This window comes from Epinephelus moara, chromosome 19, assembly GCF_006386435.1.
Source record: "Epinephelus moara isolate mb chromosome 19, YSFRI_EMoa_1.0, whole genome shotgun sequence".
Lineage (NCBI taxonomy): Eukaryota > Metazoa > Chordata > Actinopteri > Perciformes > Serranidae > Epinephelus > Epinephelus moara.
The window spans coordinates 4969022-4993203 of record NC_065524.1 but is presented as its reverse complement, the minus strand read 5'-3'; the positions used below and the strand labels follow the sequence as shown (position 1 = coordinate 4993203).

Genomic DNA, 24182 nt, shown 5'->3' with positions numbered 1-24182 from the left:
TCGCAGATACAAGCGGCCGAAATGAGTTTCCTCCATGGGGTGGCTGGGCTCAGCCTTAGAGATAGGGTTAGGAGCTCAGACATCCAGAGGGAGCTTGGAATAAAGCTGTTGCTCCTTCGCGTTTAAAGGGGTCAATTTAGGTGGTTCAGGCATCTGATCAGGATGCCTCCTGGGCGCCTGCCACTGGAGATGTTTTGTGCACGTCCCACTGGTAGGAGGCCCCAGGGCAGATCCAGAGCATGTTTGAGGGATTACATGTCCCATCTGGCCTGGGAACGCCTTGGGGTCCCCCAGGAGGAGCTGGAAAGTGTTGCTGGGGAGAGGGATGTCTGGGGTGCTTTGCCCGGCCTGCTACCCCCATGACCCGGCATGTCTTTATTTCTGATGATATGATAAACAGGATGTGAGCAGCATCTTTTTACAACTACATTTTATTTTTTTTTTTGCTTTATCATTGCTTCTCTACTGTAATTGAATCCCTGCTGACCCGCCTCCCTTTTATCCTGACTGCTGTGAAGGCATGCTCACTTCATCTTTTACCTTTGTGTAGTGCAGGGGTAGGCAGACTGTGGCTCTGGAGCTGCATGTGGCTCTTTTGCCCCTCTCCGGAGGCTCACTGTGGCTTTGACAAAAAATTATCTGGAAATGAACACCAATTTTTTGACATTTAAATTTCTTTTTCTGTTTTTCCAGTTGTAAAAACATTTTCCAGTCGTGAAAACGGGGAGAATAAGAACAATACTTTAACATTCTAAAATGTGCAGCAGATGTCTGTGGCCTGCATGACGCCATTCCTTCTAAATTTTGCTGAACCTCAAAGCTGTGGCTAGAGTCTCACTAGCTTAGTAAATGGTAAATAGACTGCATTTATATAGTGCTTTTGCAGTCTTGGTGACTATTTAAAGCGCCGCACAACACAAGCCAGCCTTCATTCATTCAAACACACATTCATACACTAATGGCCAAGGCTACCATAGCAGCTCATCATTCACATGCCACCAGCTCATCATTCACATACACCCATTGGGAACAATTTGTGTTTCAGTATCTTGCCCAAGGACACTAAAAGATCTAGACCGCAGAAGCAGAGGGATCGAACCACTGGATGAACGCTCTTTCTCCTGAGCCACTGCCGCCCTAGTTAGCTAAGCTAGCGATGGATTCTAAAAAAGATAAAGTCTTGGACGACAATAAAGAATTTAATAGTGTGTTGACATACATTTGTTGGCTTTCATGCTGCAAAGTTTAAGTACCAAATAATAATAATAAATAACCCAGTGCAGAGGAGCCACCTTGTAATAAAACACATCAATGAATGCTTATTTAGACCTATTAGAAATGTTGATAGGCTAATTTAGACTTACTGGGCTGTGTTACCTTCACTAAGGCTCAAAAATGTGTTGCAGCTCCAGACAGAATTTTGGGCTGAAAATGGCTCTTTTGACAGCAAAGGCCACTAGCCCATTGGTGTAGTGCATGTGAAAAAGAGTGGGCACACAGAGATGGTGTCATCATAGTTAATCTCCCAAATCTCAGTCGGAAGAAGACTTACCATCAGTGTTGGTGACTCTACTTTGAAAGAACAGCTTCGCAAGCTACCAAAACTTCACACAGGAGGAAGTTAAACTACAGAGATAACAGACCACGTGCATAATGAGTTTCATGATTCTGTCTCATTTCTAATTGGTGCAATTTGAGATGTTACAATTACCTCTTGTTAGGCTACAATTGCCCCCTGTCTCCCCTAACTCAGCCACATTGTGATGATACATACAGGATGGACATTGTATACAAAACCAAAGCTGACATTCCTTGTACTTCCCTGTTGATAGTGGGGTTTCTATTTATTGTTATCAACTTTTTATTGTTGTTTTAACATATATAACAAACAACAGTCACAATAATACACAACAGTGTCCCCCACCCCTGGCGACAACTGGTTCACATTAATTGGCCACAGTATATCAAGTGAGAGAGAAAAGTAAATTAATAAGGAAAATAACAATAATAATAATAATCATAATAATTATAACAATAATAGTACATAATTTACATTAAAATGAAAAGATAAAGAGGAAAGGAATATATGAAATCTTTCACTTTGTCAATAAGGGAGGCCCAGGCATCAATAGATGACTGTTTGGCACTATGCATTTTTGCTTGGTGGTTTGCACATAGAGTTTAAGAGTGAATAAATCGTAGATACTTAACCTCTAGTTCGACCTCCCACATCTAGCAAAGAATGGAGTGGATGAACTGTAAAAGCTACACGCCACAGGACCCCATAGTTTCGCATTGCTAATCTGAGCCGAAGGTAAAAGAAATATGAACGTCTAGGGACATTGTACATAGTACACAAATCATTAAAAGATCTTACGTCGTCATCCCATACATCTGACAAGGTATCAATACCACTTGTAGACAATTGTGAGAACTGAAAAGGGGCTTCTCCTCTATTAAGACTGAAATTATTAAATATGGGACTATGAGTGTGCCATTTTAGGTCTGAGTACAATACCAGGTCCTGGTGTTTCTTTTTTTGTATGTTTGTTTTGTTAATATGACCTGTGAACAAGTGGCCACTTTTTGCGATAAACTCAACTGAGTCAAATTTTTTGCAAGCATGTGACTTTTTTTGTATTACTGTATAACATGTAACGTTATACACTGCAAATTTTAGTCATTTGTATTGAAAACGTAGTTTGAACTACAACTGAACTTTTTCTATTGGTTCAAACTCGAGCAAAAGTAGCGTGAACTGCTTTTTCTACGTAGACTTAAATAAACTAGATGTCTTGGCTAGCTTTGCTGTAGTTTAACTTATAGAGTGGAGTAATTGGTAACTCCAAAGCTACGCTTTCAAAGTAGTTTCTCCAAAACTGATGTTCGTTTGATGTTTGTTTTTATTGGGTGTGAATGCTGGAAGCATATTCAACGTTTAAAGCCAGCACTGCAGTGTAGCGTCAGCTATTCAGCATGCAGCATTCTCTAGTTATTATTTAGTATGTCTAGTTTTCATTCGTAGTCCCGACCCACACTCCTTACCAGTTGGTGGCGGTAAAGTCCCGTGAAACATGTAGGCAAAACATCAAGAAGAAGAGTCTGTACGTCATCAAAAAGAGCCACAAGTCCATCCATGGGAAACACCACGAGACTGTTATCACACAGTTGTTATCGAAATAAAGTCAGTAGAATAAATATTTAAGTTAACGGCATAATAGCGTAACATATCGCAGAAACGCGAGGCTGTATGTATCGACTTTATCTAAACGCTGCTTGACATTTCAAGCTAACTCATTAGATAGCAGCTTAGAGCTGCGTCACTGATCTACGAATTTTAAGTTAGACACAACGATAAGTCTAACCAACAGCTCGTATCCTTGTAAACTCTAAGAAGGGATCCGATTCAGTAGTAACCACTGTCTGAGCTTGTTAGCCATCTTCACTATGTGCCAGGTGGATGAAGACTACCACGATCAACTGGAGCACGTGGACGTGCCCAGGTAGGTAATCACATCAGTGTGTACATGGTGGATATGTGCTGCATATTCCAGGCACACATTATGAACTTTACTGTAAATGTGCCGGCACGCGGCATCTTTGAAACTGACATGTAGTCATCTTCACCCTGGAGACGGCTAAGAGAGTCGTGTCATCAGCACGGCAGACATGTCCAATATGAAAACATCTACTTGTCAAAGATCTATCAGAAGTGTCTTTGTTTAGTAACGTTATTTCACTAGATTAAGAACGGCCATGACTTGTTGCTTTGTATCATTGGATATATGTATTAGTTATACCAAAAATAAGTATAGGCCTACTTGAAGTTCATTTTCTCAAGTATACTTAAGTAAACTTTTTTTTTTTTTTGTTTTTAAATATTTTTTAGGGCATTTTTTTTGCCTTTAATTGACAAGAGGACAGTGAAGTGTGAAGGGGGAGAGAGAGAGCGAGAGAGCGAGAGAGAGAGAGAGAGAGAGAGAGAGAGAGAGAGAGACATGCAGCAAAGGGCCACAGACTGGACTCAAACCCGGGCCACTGCGGCAACAGCCTTGTACATGGGGCGCCTGCTCTGCCACTAAGCCACCGACGCCCCTACTTAAGTAAACTTTAAGTGTACTTCACAAGTATACTTTACTTATATCAATGTACTAGTAGTATACTCACACATGTACTAGTAAGTATACTGTTAATATACTTACTAAGTATACTTGTATACTAAAAGTGTCCTAATTTGGCCCACTTTTAAGTATACTTAAGTAAATTCTGAGTATACTTGAACTATATGTAAGTAAACGCTGAGTATACTTAAAAGTATGCTATGAGTGAACTTGTAGTGCAGTACTCATACTTATACTTGAATTGTACTATTCGTATACTTAAAGTATACCATTCATATACTCAGATTATTCTTTGTGTATACTTAAAGTACACTACTCCTATACTTACATTATACTTCAGTAGTACTAGTCTTAATTTTAAATTTTATATACTTTATTATGGGGCCACCAGTCCACGCTACATATTTGGTCCGGACGGGGACTTGAGCAGGTGACCCTACGGTTCCCAACCCAAGTCCCTATGGACTGAGCTACTGCCGCCCCGTTATACTTCACATGTACCATTCGTATAGGCTACTCAAATAATACTTTGTGTATACTTAAAGTACACAATTCGAATACTTACTTTATACTATTCTAATACTAAAGGTATACTACTGTTATACTTGAATTGCACTATTTTTATACTTAATACATACTCAAATTATACTTTGCCTATACTTACAGTACACTACTACTACACTTACATTATGCTTGAATTGCACTATTCATATACTCAAATTATACTTTGCATATACTTACAAGTACACTGCACCTATACTTACATTATACTACACTTACACTTCAAGGTATACCACGGCTACTCAAAGTATACTATTCTTATACTTAAATTATATTATTCCTATATGTACAGTACACTAACCTTATACTCACATTTTACTTTTCGTATACCCGAAGTATACTCCTCTTACTCAGTGTACTACTCTTATGTTTACCACACACAAAGGTATACAGTAATTTATGAAAGTATACTTTGTAGAATACTGTAAATAAACATACTGTAATACTAGTCCACAAGTCTGATTATTTACCTTGAAGACACTCAAGTAGATGTAGAAAGACATCTCGGGCCTTTTCATTATTCAAAACAATAAACTTTATTTTTCTGAACTAAACAACTGAACTTGGGACTTTTTTTCATCTGAACATATATACTTTCCCATATCTACAAACACACTTTTGAAAAAAAACCACAACTTCATTTTAAGTGCAGGCAGGGCTTCTATATACATTCTATACAAGTATAGGCTAAATATACTTGCATGTAAGTAAAAGTATAGGCAAAGTATACTTAAACTTTTTCTGTGTACTTGTCAGTATAAACTAAGTATACTTTTGTTTAGTATATCCCTATAGTACATTCAAAGTAAACTGAAAGTATACTAACTTAAGTTTTAGTTTAAAAAAAGGTATACTTATAGTATACTTAAGTAAAATACTTATGGAGTCACCCAGACAAGCAGCCTGTCAAAACCATACCCTCAAGCTCTGTTCACTGCCTTGGTCATTTGATTAAATGCTCAGTGCACCACTCACATACAAAATCAACTTAGGCAGGTCCTGCAGTATTACATTGCATTGCTGTGTAACTGTACACACAATACTCCACATGTCAAACGTACGCTAAAAGAGTTATTTGTTGTAGGAGAAAAATGGCCAGTTGGAGAAAATCTATTTCAGCGACCAACTACTCTTCAACACAATTGCATATGAAAGAATCCAAATCACCACCTGGGACAGTTGGTATTATTCCAGCTCAGTAGTTAATGAAGCTGATATTGTCTGCTGTATGCACTGGACATAATGTTAGCTTGGATGCAGTTACATACATTATGTGAGACCCTCTCTATTACTGTTGTAATGTAGTATGTGGTATTCTAATCACACTTAACCTCCACAGTACATTTAGACATTTTTGCAGTACATATGACAGCACACAAAAAAATGAGGCTGAGGGTTTTTCAACATCTGTAGGAAACTTCTGCAGATGTTCTACCAGCCAGTTGTCTAGCATTCTCTTCTATGCTCTGGTGTGCTGGGGTGGCAGCATTAAGAAGATGAGTGCTACTCGACTGGACAGGCGGGTGAGGTGAGCTGGTTCTGTAGTTGGCACAGAGCGGGACTCTCTTGTGTCGGTTACATAGAGAAGGACCTTTAATAAACAGCTGTCCATCATGGATGATCCCCATCATCCTCTGCACTGCACACTCACTAAGCAGAGGAGTATGTTCAGTGGCAGACTTTTCTCCCAGTCCTGCTCAACAGACAGAGTGAGGAAGTCTTTTGTCCCCCAGGCCATAAGGCTATTCATCTCCTCCCAGCAACAGCAGGTTGGAACGGATTGAACTGAATGAATACTCACTTGCTCCCCTGTCTTTAGGCTGCTGGACTGTCACTCAGTTACTGGTTATATTAACTTTGCCCAATTTGCATATACATTTTCTTTAGATATTTACACCCTGTTTGTGTTTGTATTTGGAATTCTGAAACATTGCAAGATCCCGCGAATAACGTTAATTCCAATAGGAATGCCGCTGCTGCTAAATGAATGTAGCGGAAACACTCTATCTATCTATCTATCTATCTATCTATCTATCTATCTATCTATCTATCTATCTATCTTATCTAATCTCATTTTATCTAATCTCATTTTATCTAATCTATCCATCTAAAATATTAAGATATGCACATGAGTTTTTAAGATGTCTGCTGTTCCTCCATTTATTTTAGTGTTTCTAAGAAATGTGTCAAATGCAAAGAGGGGACAGCAGCAGTGGTCATTAGAGCTGGAGATACGTACTGCAGGTAAGACACACAACACTCCTGCTTTACTGCCGTCTACTTTAAAACTGCTGGGTAATGACTTTGCTCATATCATGTCTCTGTCTGTGTTAGGGGCTGTTTCAGGGAATACTTCATTCATAAGTTCAGAGCCATGCTGGGCAAAAACAGGGTCATTTACCCTGGGGAGAAGGTAAGCTGTGTGCTTACCTTGTACACTTTATTCTCTGAATTATAACTCATGTTCTCTCATGATACCACATGACAAAATTAACTTGACTTGTTTTTGTTTGTCACAGAATAATTACAATGAACTGAAAAGGTGGGATGTATATATCTGAGTGTCTCTCTGGTTGTAGGTGTTGCTGGCTGTATCTGGAGGTCCTTCCTCCTGTTCAATGCTAAGTCAAGTCCAAGAGGTACCCGTTTGTCTTATCGTCCCTCTGTCACAATGAAAGCATCTTTTAACAGAGTGATTCTATCATTTAATGTTTAAATCAGAGAAATAATCCCATTGTTTAGTTAGACTGTCCTATTGGAAAAGAAACTGCAATGATCCAAGTGTCTCCGGTGCTGCAAAGTTTTACTACACATGCTTCTTGTTGAATGACAGTTGTATCCATGCCAAAACTTATGTATGTTCTGACTGAGAGCTGGCTACTTGTGTGATTCAACTTAAGAGCTGTTAGTAATTTTACCCTGCTTGCTTTAGGTCTCAAGGATGGCAGGGTCTGTCTGTCTGTCTGTCTGTCAGGTTGTGTGTCAAACACTTGCCTTCAGAGCCAAAATAACAACAATAAATGGATTATTTTTTACTAAGAATCCTGACCCAATTTCCCCAACGTTAAATTACATAAAAGATGGTGGATTGCTGTTTAAAAGCCGGCTGTATAATTGTAATTTCTTGGGTTTCTGGATGACCATGTGGATCCAATATAACCCCGTTTCCTTGTTTTTGTGTTGATATTATTCATGCAACTGAAAACCTTTTCTTCAATCCAGGGTTTGAGTCAGAATGCTCACAAGAAGTTGAGATTCTTACCTGGCATTGTCTACATTGACGGTAAATATATTGAAAGTGTGACAATTAAAGGGATAGTTCAGATTTTTTAAAGTGGAATTGTATGGGGTACTTATCCCTAGTCAGTGTATCATCTACAGTAGATGTCAGTCAGCACACCCCTAAGTTGGAGAAATGGCAGAAATGAAAGCTAATCAATGTACTGCTGTGGATGGGGGTCAGCAGCAAATCGTATTTTAGCCACCTAAAAATTTCTAACTGATTAAGTGTATGCTATATTGAGAGTTTTTTTGGCTTTCTTTATCTTTCCATCAGAATTCCCATTCTTAGAAGGGTAAAACATAACGGCTTCAGTTCCCCATCTATGCTCTCTTTAAAGCCACCAGACTTTACAGACAAAAACAATCAGTACGTTTACATGCACAGTTATGTCGAAATACAGTTATAGCTCGACTAGGCCATTTAATTGGACTACTGTCCTTTTCCCAGTATACAAGCACAGAAGGAGAATCAATTAATTGTCCGACTTCACTTCTATAGGTAGTGATATGCCCCTGTTCAACTCAGCTTTTTTCCGGTTGATCTATTATGTCAAAGACCAAACAATTGACAAACAAGTTAGCTACGGTTAATTAATGGTGAACTGTTACCATGGTGGACAACTTTACAGCTCAGTACGTTCTGGCTCTGGATGCAGATTTTGCCATTTTGTTATGGGCTTCTTGTTCTGTTGCACATTTGATGCCATTCGAATTCTGGGTCAAAGCCCAGGGCGGAAACTGTGGAGCATGCGCAGAGCGCCTAGGCAAGTTTTGGTCTGATTGACCATATACATGCAGGAGTAATTTGACTCACAATCTCATTATTTGGGTGTGTTAGTCCAACTTTGAGAAATTCAGTTTAGAATGATTTCAGTCAGTCGGTTTTAGTTGGACTAACACAATAAATCAATTTTCCCTAATGTCATGTAAACATACTGACTGTATTACCTATGTTCTATGTCTGTCAGTACACCCCCAAATGGAGAAGTGGCAGGAGTGCCAAAACGAAAGCTAAGCAATGTACTGTTCTGGATGGAGGTCAGCAACGAAATGTATTTTAGCCATCTAAAAAAAATCCCACCTAAATAAAAATGTAATCAGATTAGGTATACGTTTTATTGACAGTCAATGCTTACCTCTCCGTCAGACAGCTCATTCTGACAGGGAAACCATAGCAGCTTCAGTTCCAGATCTATGCTCTCATCAAAGCCAGTAACAGTAATTTTAGCTTGCTGAACATGAGAGCTGCTAGTCTACTGCTGCTTTGTGTTATTGTGTGACTTTGGTGAATCCAAACTAACCACTTAAAATGCCAAAGTCACACAAAAATACAAAAAAATAACTGATTGAGGTAGCGGTAGACCAGCATCTCGTGTGGCAGTGTTAAATCACTGTTTTTCAGTGATTGATATCACGGCTTCAGTTCTGTGTTGGAAATGGTTGTCTGATGGAAAAGTAAGGTGGTGAAAATACTCTAAATATACCGCGTACACTTAAACTGATATTGATTGTTTTAGGTTAGATTTTTTTAGGTGGTTAAAATATTTTTGTTGCAGACCCCTCCACAGCAGTACATTGCTTAGCCTCTGTGGCTGTACTACAGCCTGCTTCTCCAAACTGGGGGCATACCATCTAACATCTACTGTAGGTAATACATTGACTATGGATAAGTACCTCATGCAACCCCACTTAAAAAACATTTAAACTATCCCTATAAATTGACTGTAATAATTTTCATGTATGTCAGGAGGAATTCTGTTCTTTCAGAAATGATTCCGGCCAAAACGCTTTACAGTGATCGTGTGTATGTATGTTCCCAGAGGGCGGTGCTGTAGGTCAATCTATGGAGGAAAGACAGAGGACGGTGGCTGAGCTGCAGGCTGTGTTCAAAGCTACTGGTTTCCCCTTCCACATAGTGCCTCTGGAACAGGTCAGTGTGGACACAGACGGGGTCTGTAACACCACTTAACATGCAATCTACTAAATCCAGGCTGAGTTTAAAGTCCCTTTCAAACATGCACTTTGTTATCTAAATTTGACTACAGTTTTACATGTCAGCCTCATGTCTGAGTAAATGTCACTTTTACATAAAAGTCCAACAGCAATCTGCTGAGTTTGAACCTGTAACACTTCAACACATTATAAGTCTGAACTAAGTGCTGTCACACTGACTAACAAATCAGAGGTTTTACTGAATGTGTCCGCTAACCTCCTCTCAGGTTCTGAATCTTCCCAGCTCAGTCGTGGTGACGGCCCCATCACCTTCTGAGCGACCAGCCAGTGCCTACAAGGCAGCTGTGGATCACTTCATTCAGAGCGACAGCAGAAGCTGTTTGGCACAACAGGAACAGGAGGAAACATCAGTACCCGTTGTTCAGGAGTCCCATACACACTCCCTGCAGCAGCTGATTGGCTCTGCTAAAACACTGACAGCTAGTGAAGACCTGCTCAACACATTAAGGTCAGACAGAGGAGTGTATACTTATACAGAATTTGACTCTCTGAAGGACAACGGGGAGTCACTCTCTTCTCCATTGTTTTAAAAATGTATTTCAATTTGTGTGTACTTCCCATGGGAATATAATTTACTCCCTTCTGAAATGAAACCACATGGTCAGTAACAAGTGCTTGAATACAGATGGGAGGCCAAGAGAGAGCAGTGGTTTGGGTGCAGAGAAAATCAAATATAAATTTGGCATTGGCCTTATCAGTGATCATTATTATGGTGATTAAAACATAGTCATGTTGGAGAGGTGCAGTGTGTATGTTTAGATTTGCAAACCTCACTGTGTTTTCTTGTTAAAGGCAGCATGTGCTGGTGCACACAGCTCGGACTGAAGGCTACAGTAAACTGATGCTGGGAGACAACTGCACCAGACTGGCTGTTAAACTGCTCACCAGTATATCACTGGGCAGAGGAGCACAACTGGCTCAGGACACGGTGCGTAGGTGTGGGTGTGTGTACACATGATACACAGAGAGGGAAGAACACTGCATTTACTGTTAAGTCACATTCAGCCTAATCCAGAGAGTTGTGTTTCCTTTTTGATAATCATTATCAAAGTGGGGGCCCCAGCCCCCCTCAGGGGCCTCAAAGGTGGCCTTGGCAAATTGAAGGGAAGATGAGGAAAAATGCGAAGAAAATAATAATAATAAATATAGCCGCAAGCGTCAGTTCCGGGGTTCAAGCCAGCATGGACATTTAAAACTTGAAAGCTGGGTAGAATCAAGACCTTTGACAGTTTAGGACACCTGCATTAAAGATAACCACAGGTTTTATGACAATCAGACAGATGCTCGTTCATTTATGACCAAATCTCTACCGGGCCACGCTCCTCTTTGGAAACTCTGTCGCTTCCTATTGGTCAACTGCAGAAACATTTTGGGGACATGCTTTAATGGCTTAATTTAAAATGTCCACTGAGTTTGTTGATGTTTGAACAAACCATGACTGATTTATGGCCAAATTTTGTGAAAGGCCATTGCACGTTTTTGGAACTTGTGGTAACCCCTATTGACTGATTTCAAAACTATTTAATACACGTGGTTCATATTTATTATTCAACATACCCTGCAAGTTTTGTAATGATTGGACAATCAATTTCTGATTTATAGTCTGAATTGTATTATTGCATGCCCATTTTTTGCATTTGTGGTGCCCCCTAGTGGACACATAATGAAACTTTCAGGATATGTTCCTTATACCTGTTAAAGGGATAATGCACCCAAAAATGAAAATTCAGCCATTATCTACTCACCCATATGCCGATGGAGGCCCTGGTCTGTGGAATGCCCTCCCTGACACCTTGAGGGCACCACAGTCCACTGACTGTTTTAAAAAAGGTCTTAAGACATTTCTTTCTAGCAAAGCTTTTGGTCCCCCTTAGATGTTTTTGTTTAAATCCTTTTAAATAACTGCTCATCTTGTTTTTTTTCTCCTTTATTCCTTTTTTTTTAATCTTTCTTTGTTTTTAACTTGTAGCACTTTGAGATCTTTTGATGAAAAGGGCATTATAAATAAAATGTGTTATTATTGTTATTATTATTATTATTATTTCTGGTGAAGTTTTAGAGTCCTCACATCCCTTGCGGAGATCGACAGGGGGAGCGGCTAGCACACCTAATGGCAGATGGCGCCCCAGACTAACGTCCAAGAACACAAAATTGAAACCACAAAGTATCTCCATACTGTTGATCCGTAGTGATCCAAGTGTGCTGCAGCCGCGACATAAAAAGTTGTTTCGAAAAACGTTATATGAACTCTGTTTTTAGCCTCACTGTAGCCTGTAGCTCTGACTGCTTCTCTGTGCTCCGCGCTCACGTGTGCGCGCTCAGGGTGATCGGTGATGCACGGTCTCTGAAGAGCAGCAGTCTCGTCAGTACTGATGTCCAGATTCTCAAGTGCAGGCATCGCCAATTCCCAGTCTGAGCAGCAAAGACTTTCCTCATCCGTTGGCATTGCTTTGCATTTGAAACAACTACACCACCAGGTTTCCAGTGCTCGACTCCGGTATTCTGCGGCTGGCTGAGGGTTAGGCTCATGAGCTGCGGCGGCTGCTTCGTCCAGTAGCCTGAGTTCCGTCCGTATACTCGGGCTCAAACAAATACGGCTCAACAAAGAAATGCTGTTCCTCCTCAGTTTCAAAGTCTTCAGACATGTTGGGCTGTCCTTTGCTAAAAGACCGTAGTGCAAATTATCTTTTAGCTCTGTGGTTACTGTTGTCTCCCCCTGCGGTGCACGTGTCACGTGACGTAAACACGGGTGAGCAAAGCTCATGCTTTCGCTGGTCTCACCCTGAGCGCGCACACATGAACACGGAGCACAGAGAAGCAGTCAGAGCTACAGGCTACAGTGAGGCTAAAAACAGAGTTCATATGACGTTTTTCGAAACAACCTTTTATGTTGGGGCTGCAGCACACTTGGATCACTACGGATGAGAATGTTGGAGATATTTTGTGGATTTAATTTTGTGTTCTTGGACGTTAGTCTGGGGCGCCGTCTGCCATTAGGTGCACTAGCTGCTCCCCCCGCCGATCTCTGCAAGGGATGTGAGGACTCTAAAACTTCACCAGGGCCTCCATCGGCATATGGGTGAGTAGATAATGGCTGAATTTTCATTTTTGGGTGCAATATCCCTTTAAGACATTGCTTGCAAGGTTTGTGATGATTGGCCCAAACGTTGTGGAATCATTTTCTGAGCCACGCCCCCTTTAAAGATCATTGGTCAATATCTTTCAAATGCAGTGAGATATCAATAACAGTTAAAGCAAAGTTGATAAAATTCTGGAGAAAAAAAACCGCACATCATTCTGCTGATTTCAGGTATATTGTCAAATATTTTGGTGACATTTGGTTAAAATGAGAAGAAATAGAAAATGTTGTATGGCTGATTATGAGATCAACTTTTTGCATGTGTAGCACCCCCTGTTGGTTGATTTGAATCAAACTTTTAGGTTATGATTCAGTTACTTATGTTAACATTTCCTACAATTTTTGTCATGAATGGCTCAAGGGTTAAAGGGATAGTGCACCCAAAAATGAAAATTCAGCCATTATTCACTCACCCATATGCTGATGGAGGATCAGGTGAAGTTTTAGAGTCCTCACAACACTTGCAGAGATCCAACGGGAGAGGGGGTAGCAACACAACTCCACCTAATGGAAGCTTACAGCGCCCCAGATTCAAACGTCCAAAAACACATAATTGAAACCACAAAATATCTCCATACTGCTCCTCTGTAGTGATCCAAGTGTTCTGAAGCCCCAACATAAATAGTTGTTTGGAAATATGTCATTTGAACTCTGTTTTTATCCTCATTGTAGCCTGTAGCTCTAACTGCCTCTCTCTACACCGCGTTCACGTGTGTGCGCTTGCGCGAGAGTGTGAGACATGGGCACGCGTTCATATGTGTTCACATGCTTTCGCTGGTCATGCTGGATGATACCCCCTCTCCCCTTGGATCTCCGCAAGTGTTGTGAGGACTCTAAAACTTCACCTGAGCCTCCCTGGGTATATGGGTGAGTAGATAATGGCTGAATTTTCATTTTTGGGTGTACTATCCCTTTAAGGAATAAAATCAATTAATGTGTGAGCCACGCCCCCTCTAAAGTTCATTGGTCAATATCATCAAAACGCAATAATATATCAAAAAGCTGTTGATAGATTTTGAAGAGCTTTATCCCATGATGATTCACAGAAAAGTTGGTACAAATCAGACCTAGGCATTAGGAGGAGATGTCAAAAATGTGTTTTTCAAAAAATCAATATGGTCAACAATCTAGTTCAGTGGACCTTGAGGGTTCTAGAGACTTTCGTAGAATCTATTCACCTGAACATGTGTGTCACATTTCAAGTCAGTCTGACATACGGTGCGAGGGTGGTGGCCTTTCAAAACAAAATTTCTTGGAACCTTAATTATAGCACCCCCATCTGGCCTATTGGCATTTTATTTCATGAGCACCATTTGCACACAACTTCCAATCTTTGGTGAAAATTTCATGTCTCTACGATGTACCATCTCACAGGAATTTGTGAAAATATTTCTGAACAATAATAATAATAATAAAAAATAATGATAAAATGAGACAAAAACAATAGGGTTTCAGGCCTTCGGGCTTGAACCTCTAAAAAAGAAAAGTGGATTGAATAATCATCTCTATTATTGTAATGTGTAATTTATAATAATAACACATTGAAATCTTAGTTGCCAAGCCAATCTGTCTAATTGCCTGCCAGTTAAAACTTAATTCAATATGTCATAAGCTGTCAGTACTGACCTGCACCTGCCACAAGGCTCTTGTCCTCCTGAAATTTAGCTAGCTAGCTTGCTTGCTAGCGTCTGGACAGCTTGTGCTAACCAAGTAGCAGTGGTGGGCTGGCTACTTGGAAAATGTAGTGAGCTACGCTACCAGCTACTCTACATCAAAGTAAATTTCACTATCGTAGCCTGCTACTTGCAAAGCTACTTTTATTTAACTTTGTCAAATCAGCGTTATCCCAGTGATAAGAAAAAATGTCAGCTAAACAAATAGGCTGGCAAAAAGTGTTTAGTTGAACTGTTTATTATAAAATAACAGACTTAAAGTAAAACGTTATTTCTTTTTTCTTTTTTTTTTTCTTAAGACTTTGTGACATTTGAACATGTCCACTAATAACATGACATCATCAGTCGACCCTTTGCCCTCTCTTTCACTCTCCTCTTTCTGCTTAAAACATTTTTCTGTCTTGGCCTCTTTCAGTAGGCTATCTGACTCCGTCACTAATTCAAAAACAGAATTCCAGAATATATTTTTCAGTCAATAAAACCGTAATAAATCCAAGACAGTAATATAATCAATAAAAATAACAGACCTAAATGAAAACTTTACTTTTTTGAGACATAAAAACATGAACATGTTCCACAAATAACACATGACATCAGTATGTCACTCTCTCTCCTCTTCTTAAAACCGTTCTCTCTCTCTAGCTCTTTTTTGACCTTTGTTGTGTCTATTTCTCTAGTGTCCACTGCAAATCCACTAAATAAACTGCTAAAAAAATTAAGGGACACTTAAATCACACATCAAATCCTGATGAAGGAATTATTCAAGTTGAAAATCTTTACTGGTGTACATTGTATAATTTGTTGAGAACAAAATGACATGACAACGATCAGTGGCAAGCAAAATCATCAACCCTCCTTACAGCCCAACTCTGCCAACTGTATGGGGGCGTGGATTTTTTTCATATCTTACCCGTTTACATTTCATTAAGGCTTAAAGTTATGCATAATCAAGGGTGGGCCGCTTTGAGTAACAGGCTGCCTGTCGATAGTGTCCTCGTGTCCTCAGTTTTTCAGTCAGATCCACCCCTCACTCCTCCACAGCTCCAGCCTCTTGCCCAAATAGGGTCACTTCTGGCTCCAAAAAAAAAACCAAGATGGCGATGGCTACAAACCAATGGGTGACGTCATGGTAGCTACATCCATTATTTATACAGTCTATGGTGCTAACTCACAAAAATGGACATGTCTTTGAAAAGGAATCTGCCCAGCTTTCAAAAGCTCAGCTGCAAAAAATCACTCAAGCTCATAGCTAAGTAAAACTTGCAAGTATGAGGTAGCATACAAAAAGTGACCAACTAACAAGCAATATTGAATCTAATGGAATTATTGAATATTTGAAATACAGATGTAGCTGTTGTTGTATTAATAAAAGTAAGGATATATATATTCAGGAACTGTTTTTTTTTTTTTTTTTTACATTTAGTATGATCAGACCGATTTAAAGACATCTTGCTAAAGGGAAGGGGACCCATGCCATAAGCTAATGCTATTTGGGGTCTTTTGCAGTAGGAAGTTTGGGAACCCCTGCTTTGTTTTATATTAGATGTAAAAATCTAACTTAAACAAATAATGTTCATATTGTGTTTGTGTTAACAGGGTTTCTCAGACTCCAGGTATGGTGATATCATATTAGTGAGGCCAATGAGGGACTACTCCGCTAAAGAAATAGCCTACTACAACCGAATGTTCAACGTGCTCTCTGTTTTCATACCGAGCCTGGACACTAAGGTGAGATCAAGACACAGTAACAGTGGGCCTGCACACCGCAGACACAACAGACTGATGTCACAATGAAACACAGAATTTGCTAATAAACACAAGTCACATCTTGTAAAAGCACATTAGTTAACCTTAAAGGGCCATGAGCCTCCAAACAATAATTCCATACCATTACCATTTAAAAAAGAAAAAAGAAAATGGTGGGTGTCAGACTTACAGAGATTTTAAGAACACGCCCAAATAAAGAAAAACATTACAAGAACATTAATACATAGGGAGTGAGATGTGGTTATTGCTACACACTCGCAGTGTATTATCTAAGGTTAGCAGAGTCAAAGTCCGGCCTGCATTATTATATAGTCCATTTCTTCCAACGTGAAACAAATAGGTCCCTTGTGTAATTCACATCCGCTGTCATTCTCTCCATCCTGCAAATGTCCATTGTGATGTCCATCCACATGTTCAAAGTTGGGCTCTCCTGTGAAAGCCATTTTTTCGTAAGGGCCCTTTTGCATGCCACTAACAAAATACTAAACAAATATTTGCCTCTCTTTGACCATTTTTCGGGCATGAGCCCAAATTTTTATTTATTTTTTTTTCACTTTTCAGAGGCAGGTGACTTCCAAAAATTTCTTGTATTGCATTATATATGCCCTTCCAATAAGTTTTACTAACATGACAATGATTTGCATTTGTATTTCCACAATTTCTCCAGCAAGCGTGGGAATTACCTTCATAGTGAAATTTTGGTAGGGTGTAATAAAGTATCTTATCAGGCTTTTCCAGCCAAACTCTGTGAGCTGCTACATTTCCATTGATATGCCCATATTGTTATCCACTCTTCCTCGGTTATATCTATTCCTCTCTCCATTTCCCGTTTTGTTTTAATATATGGGGTTGAGTGTGTTTTCATGTTTATAAGGCCTTTATATAGACCCGAAATAGTACCTCTATCTTTATTTGAACCATATGCCCTTTCAAATAGGTCTAACAGCTGTTTGGTTGATTCTGCTACGCATTTTATCTTGTCACTGACAAAATGTCTCATCTGTAAGTAACGATAAAAATCCTGTGCTTCTAATGAATATTTCTCTCTAATCCTTTCAAAACTAAGTAGTGTACCTTCCTTCGTTATCTTACGTAAGGCCCTCAATCCTTTATATGTCCAATCCTTGAATCTAGTATCTAATTTATTTGGAGCAAAATGTGTATCATATGCACACCACTTAAAGCCACAGTGTGTAGGAATTTCTCCAATCTAACGTTGAAATCGTATATTGCATTCAAACAGAGCCTCACTTTTTCAAACGCGTATTGCGGTAGCCGCTGTGTACAAAAAAGCTATGATAACATTGATGAAACCATGTCATCCGATACTTCATGACATGTGTGACATGCAGCAAATGGCCGCAAGCCGGAGTCGAACCCACGACCGCTGCAGCGAGGCATTGCCTCTGTACATGGGGCGCCGGCACTATCCACTACGCTACCTTGATTCCCTTTTGCGCTTTAATAAAACTGATAAGCAGACATTAACTTTGATTCTCGCAGTGGGTTTATTATATAATGCCTGTATTGTTTTAATTATTGTTTCATGTAGGCCAAATCTCTGTAGAACTCAATAAAGAAAGCTCCAATTCACTCACTTCAGTCTGAATCGAATGCCTTTTCCGCATCAATACTAATTACCATTGCTGCTATTTTATTCTTTTGAATGTGGTTAATAATTTGTAATGTCCGTCGTATATTAAACTGCATTTGGCGCTCTCAGATAAAACCTGTATGGTCATTATGTATCAAATTAGGTAAAAACTTTTCTAATCATCTAGCTAGGATAAGGAAGTGAACAGCCTACAATCTATGAGCCTGATGAAGCTGTAAGCGAAACGCGTTGCTCTATTAAATTCTTGATCCTCTTTCTTAGTCCTGTCTTGTGTGCGGTACATAGCCACAATTTATGTGGTTTTTTCTTTACACGTTTGTACTTCTGCCGCAGTACCAGCACCTTGACTTCAGCTGTGCACAGGCATTTTTCTATTTTTGAGCCTACAATCTATATTAAGGACTGATATTGGTCTATATGACCCACATTCCAATTTATCTTTATTTTCTTTTGGAATGGCAGATAATATTGCTTCTTTCCAACTGGGCGGTGTTTGTGCCTTCTTTAGGACCCAATTCAGTGTAGGAAGCATCACTGGTATTAGCTGTTCTTTTAGCTCCTTATACCATTCTGCTGTTTAGCCATTTGATCCTGGTGATTTATTTAATTTGAGTTTTTAATTCCTTTTCTGTTATGTCCTCAATCATTATTTTATTCTGTTCTTCATTTAACACTGGTAACTCCAAAGAGTCCAAAAAACTGTCTATTTCAGCTATGCTGCGTGGTCACTTAAATCTATTGTCCCAATTTCACAAGTGTTTATTTTGTCTTTGTCTTTTCTGAATGTTATAAAATAATCTGTTCTGGTGTATAATGAGTGGGGTGAGGAGTAATAAGTATAATCCCTTTGATTAGGATGTAAGTCTCTCCATATATCGATTAAACCAACCTTCTCAAATAATGTATTGATTTTCTTAATTAGTGACTTTGTATTCTGTGCTTTTCCATTAGAGGTGTCTAGTTTTGGCTCTAAGTGTATATTTAGATCTCCCCCACAGATTAGAAGGCCTACTGTCTGTGATATCATCATATCAACCATTTTCTTGAAGAGATGGATGTCGCTTCCATGTGGCGCATACACATTTAACAACGTAGTTGGGTTCCCCCCAATGTTTCCCCTTACTAAGATAAATTGTCCCTCCTTATCACTTATCTCAGATATTTTTTCAAAGTGTAGTTTGCCTGATAGAAGGATAGCAACTCCTCTCCTTCATCCAGATTTATAAGATGAGGAAAAAACATTTGTGAAACCCATTCTTTTTAATTTCTCATGTTCCTTACAGTCTAGCTGGGTTTCCTGTACGTACACTATTTGTGCTTGTTCTTTCCTCATTTTGGTTAGAATCTTATTGTGTTTAATTGGATTCATCAGATCATTTACATTATAAGAAATTACTTTTACCTTGCCACTAGTCATACTCTGTCTGTTGTATGTTTTTGAAATAGCAAAGCCAAGTGCAATCAGTACACTCTGAAAATACATTAACTAACATTACATAAACATTAGAGCTGTATAGAACGACAGCTGCAGAAAGAACCCTTAGTTGTATTTGAACAAAGAAAAAATAGAAAACAGATATGTTGACTTCCAACTGTGGGGTCTCCGATATGACCCTAAATAAGCCCGGATGAAAGGGGGGCTTCGAGGGGGGGCCTCTCTCACCTGTTGGTGGGAAAGGGCCTTCCTTTGCCATCCGGCCAATGTCCATTCTTTTAGTAGCATAGGTAAAACACCAGACCGTTTTCATTGTCTTTATTGCCACACGCAGTTCGTATTCAGGCTCTTAGTGTTCTGCAGTCATTTCTGCTCTTGGCGTCTGAACGGTTGGAGTCTTTCCTTGTCATCCCTGGTCCGATCCTTATTCACCTGGCCCCTCGTTTTTCTCTCTGTGTGCCACGTTAAACATCGGATCTGCGCCAAAAAAGTCTCCGGGTGTTTGATGACCACCACTGGGAATCCCCTCTTTGCCATGTCGTCAGTCGCCTCCTCCACCGAGCCATATAGCACAGTTCCCTCCGGGTAAACAGCTCTCATCTTTGCTGGGAACGGGGTTTGGAACCGGATTTTCTTCTCTTTTAGCACGGATTTCACCTCAGCATATTCCCTGTGCAGCTTTACAACCTCAGGTGCATTATCCTCCATGGTTATCCTCCATGGCACTAGCAGCGCAGAGGATAACCAGACCTCCGTCAGAGGTCCAGACCTCCGTCAATTTACTGCTGTGGAAGGGTCAGCAACAAAAAAGTCCCACTTAAAAGTTTAAATTTAAGTCTACATGATATTAGTAGTATTTTCACCGCTTTACCTTTCCATCAGATAGCCCGTTCTGATGGGGAAACCATTAATGACTTCAGTTTCCCATATATGCCCTCGTCAAAGCGACCACACTTCATTGATAAAAACATTAATTTTAGCTTGCTGAGCATTAGAGCTGCTGGTCTACTGCTGCTTCAATCAATTAGTTTGTTTGTGTTTTCGTGTGACTTTGGTGAATTTGAACTAACCCTTTAAAATGCAAAAGTCACACAATAACACAACCTAACTAACTGATCGAGAAAGTGGTAGACCAGCAGCTCCTGTGTTCAGCAATGTTAATTCACAGTTTTTCTCGATGGAGTCTGGCTTTGAAGAGAGAGATAGAACCGCTTCATTTTCAAGATGGAAATCACTGCCTGACATTAAGTTAAAGCTGTGAAAATATTCTAATTATAGCTAATTATAGAGTACACTTAAACTGATATTGATTTTTATAGGTGGGACTTTTTAGGTGGTTAAAAAACATTTTGTTTTGTTCACCCCTCCACAGCAGTGGATTACTAAGCTTACATGTCGGACTCCAGCCTGCTTCTCCAAACTGGAGTTGTGCCAAATGACATCTACTGTATGTAATATACTGACTATGGATAATTACTCCATACAGCCCCACTTCAAAAAATCTGAACTATCCCTTTAAAGACGTAACTATGTCCTTGTTATTACATGAACAAGTCTTCTGTGATTTCATAAACTTGTCAACTTGTTGTGTTCAGTGTGTGTTTGTGTTTGTCCCGCAGACAGCAGACAAGGCCAGCATCCAGCGTTTGACAGAGAGCTTTGTCACTAAACTGCAGGCAGACTTCCCCTCTACTGTCAGCACCATCTACAGGTCAGTAAGAGGAACAAATATAATGTATGTAAGCATGTATTTGGCAGAAAGTACTTAATCCCCCAATCCAAAAGGGATCCCCTTCAGACTCGTTGACTTAAGCCCTAAACCCTTACAGACCTAGGACCAATTCCATTTCTTCCCCTAAGCCCTTGTCTTGGCCCTTCCCCTTGGTTTTGCGTGTTCACGTGAGGGGAAGTGGTGTCCCAATTCTCCATCAGGTTAGCTCTTAACCTGATGGAATGCTGCTGAAATGGAATTGGTCCTAGGTCTGTAAGGGCTTAGGGCTTGAGTCAACGAGTCTGTAAGGGATCCACTTGGGATTGGGGGAATGAGAGCAGCCTGCTTTTTCTAATTATTAGCAAGAGAAAATCAGTATAGTTTTTTCCACACACCATCATTTATAGCCTGCTGTGTGTCCTGTAGGACCAGTGAGAAGCTGCAGACAGCATGTAAGAGCTCCACAGCCGACCACTGTGACAGATGTTTGCTGTGTATGTGCACCCTGGATACTGCTGCTGGTGAGCGTTGTGTGAAATGGATAGCTACAAGAAATTAGTTAACTTTATCTTTATTAAATATTGGCAGTAACTTCATAAATGAGTTCATACACGAAACAAAAATAGAAACGCAATACTTTTGTTTTGCACTTATTTTTCATTAGTTTAAATTAAAGATCTAAGACTTTTCGATGCACACAAAAGACTTAGTTGTGTCAATGTGCTGAAAAAGAATCAGAATCAGAATCCTTGTAAGTGGGCAGTTCTCCTTTTTAAAGATAACCGATCCACCTGATAGGTGTGGCATATCAAGATGCTGATTAAACAGCATCATTACTACACAAGTGTGTCTTGGGATGGTCAGTTTGATCACACAACACAATGACACAGATGTCACAAGGTTTTAGGCAGCGTGCCATTGGTATCAAATCACTGCACATTTCTTCCTTGAAACGGTACTATACATAACAAGCTGTAGTGAGCATTTATAGATATACAGTACTAAGGGTTCCCACAGTCATCAAATCCTTCAAAAAGTTATAAATTAGAAAACCTATTTTTTAGTCTGGAAATGGTTTAGAATTAACATAATGAGTATGGCTCTAATCGCATACCTCTGCTAGTACACTTCAGTGTAGTATACTATGTATACTACGTACTTCTTTCATAGTGGACTAATTTCAACAGGGTAGTGTTGTCTCAAATCATGAATTGCCATTTTGCACTTAACGGAAGTGATAACGACTTTTTTTCAACCGCCTCTTCTTCTTCTTCTTCTCCATCTTATTTTTAAACAGAGAATTGCAAACAGACCTTTATCGAAAACATTTGCCTGCTATCTCTGCCCACACATAAACCAAACTTACGCCACAACGTCAATGCTGATTAAATGTGTCACCATAGCTAGGAGCAAGTTAGCTAGTTAGTGAATGCTAACGTTAGCACTCACATTATTGTTCGCGGTACCAAATCATTACAGACCCAACAAACATTACTGATGGCTTCTATTCAACAAAAGTATTGGTAGATAGTGCAAAAATCACGTATAGCTAACAGGCTCCTTGTTGTCCCTAGCTGCCAAAAGTTGAGAAGGTTGTGATGAGCTTCATCTACATTAAAGAGATGCCGACTGTTGAGGATGTAAAGTGTCCATCATTCCACACTCAACTTTTGGACCATTTTGAGAGTGCCAGTAGTACACTGCATTTTCCCTTACTATGCAGTATGAATGCACTTAGTGCACTTGTAAGTGTTTAGTACAGAAGTATGTGATTTGAGACACACTGAATGTTTAGGAAATGTTTTGAATATATATTGTTTTGGCTATTGTTTAAAATAAGTTCAGAAAAATCCCAAAACATGTCTAACCTTGCACTAAATATGTTTCTTGTATTACTAATTTAAAATCTGATGCTGCCCTGTGTGACCAATAAAGCATAATAACATCTCAACCTCTCAATCTACATCTCTAAATGATGCTGGTTACTGTTTCTTCTGATGGATAGCTAATGTTAGCTTGAGTGGGAAGCTGCTGCAGTACAGTCATTCCATCTCCAACTAAATCTCAGCCTGTAGATCAAACACTTGGTTACTGACAGGTTGGTTATTTACAGACAACACTGAGCCCAACCATACCTGCTGATTCAAACATCCATAATGTGTAGTTGTCAGGATAATCGATGTCTGGCCATTGTGTTGGGTTACTGATCAACTTGGACAAGGGAAGCCTTAAGAGATGTGACGATGATCAACCATGGTTTATCAAGGTATTGTGAACGCTCAGGTTCAGGAAAGGTTGCAAAATTATTTTTAGATATGTCTATAAATGTCTATAAATATGGTTGTTTCACAAGAAATAAACACACACAGACATGTCAGAATGATAATCCAAATACTGCTGTATTGGTATATATAGCAAGTTGGCGGCAGGAATGTCTAATGAGTGAGTAGAATTAGCAAGTGCTTATCTGCAAATGCCAGGGAAGTGCATGTTAAAAATGTTTAGCTATATCACTATATTGGCAGATCCATTTTTAAACTACTTAAAGGGAAATTTCGGTTTATTTCAACCCGTCTCCTATCGTCCTAAATTTGGTTCAAGTGACTAGTGACATACAGATAATAGTTAGCATGTTAGCCGTTAGCCTAGATACAGCCGTAGCGTCAGACCTGTTAAAACGTAAGAGAACGGGCATCCCTTCAAGTGCAAAGTTAGTCCACTAAACAAGCTTTCTTCCACAAAAACCACCTCATATCGTTAGGATTAATGTCAGAGAACATATAGAAAACGACATGTTAATGTGTTGTCTTACCTTACCGGTGTGCTGCCATGTTTGTTTATCCCTCTAGCTCTGCTTTCCAAAGC

The 24182-nt window shown here is 39.6% G+C and overlaps 2 protein-coding genes across 4 annotated transcripts in view; one reads left to right on the top strand and one right to left on the bottom strand.

The window, feature by feature from the left end:
• The window catches only part of borcs7 (BLOC-1 related complex subunit 7), a 1032483-nt gene that overhangs the window by 76767 nt on the left and 931534 nt on the right, over positions 1-24182 (bottom strand). The window lies entirely within an intron of this gene.
• The window catches only part of ctu2 (cytosolic thiouridylase subunit 2 homolog (S. pombe)), a 27588-nt gene continuing 6534 nt past the window's right edge, over positions 3129-24182 (top strand). The window contains exons 1-11 of one of the 2 annotated variants that reach the window (XM_050070707.1): positions 3129-3503; positions 6852-6926; positions 7017-7095; positions 7262-7321; positions 7905-7965; positions 9785-9894; positions 10184-10425; positions 10770-10905; positions 16386-16517; positions 21226-21317; positions 21744-21838. In XM_050070707.1, the coding sequence (XP_049926664.1) occupies positions 3448-3503; positions 6852-6926; positions 7017-7095; positions 7262-7321; positions 7905-7965; positions 9785-9894; positions 10184-10425; positions 10770-10905; positions 16386-16517; positions 21226-21317; positions 21744-21838 (1138 nt within the window). In that variant the 5' untranslated portion in view covers positions 3129-3447. The remainder of the gene's footprint in view (positions 3504-6851; positions 6927-7016; positions 7096-7261; positions 7322-7904; positions 7966-9784; positions 9895-10183; positions 10426-10769; positions 10906-16385; positions 16518-21225; positions 21318-21743; positions 21839-24182) is intronic. The other variant, XM_050070708.1, reaches the window with a different exon arrangement.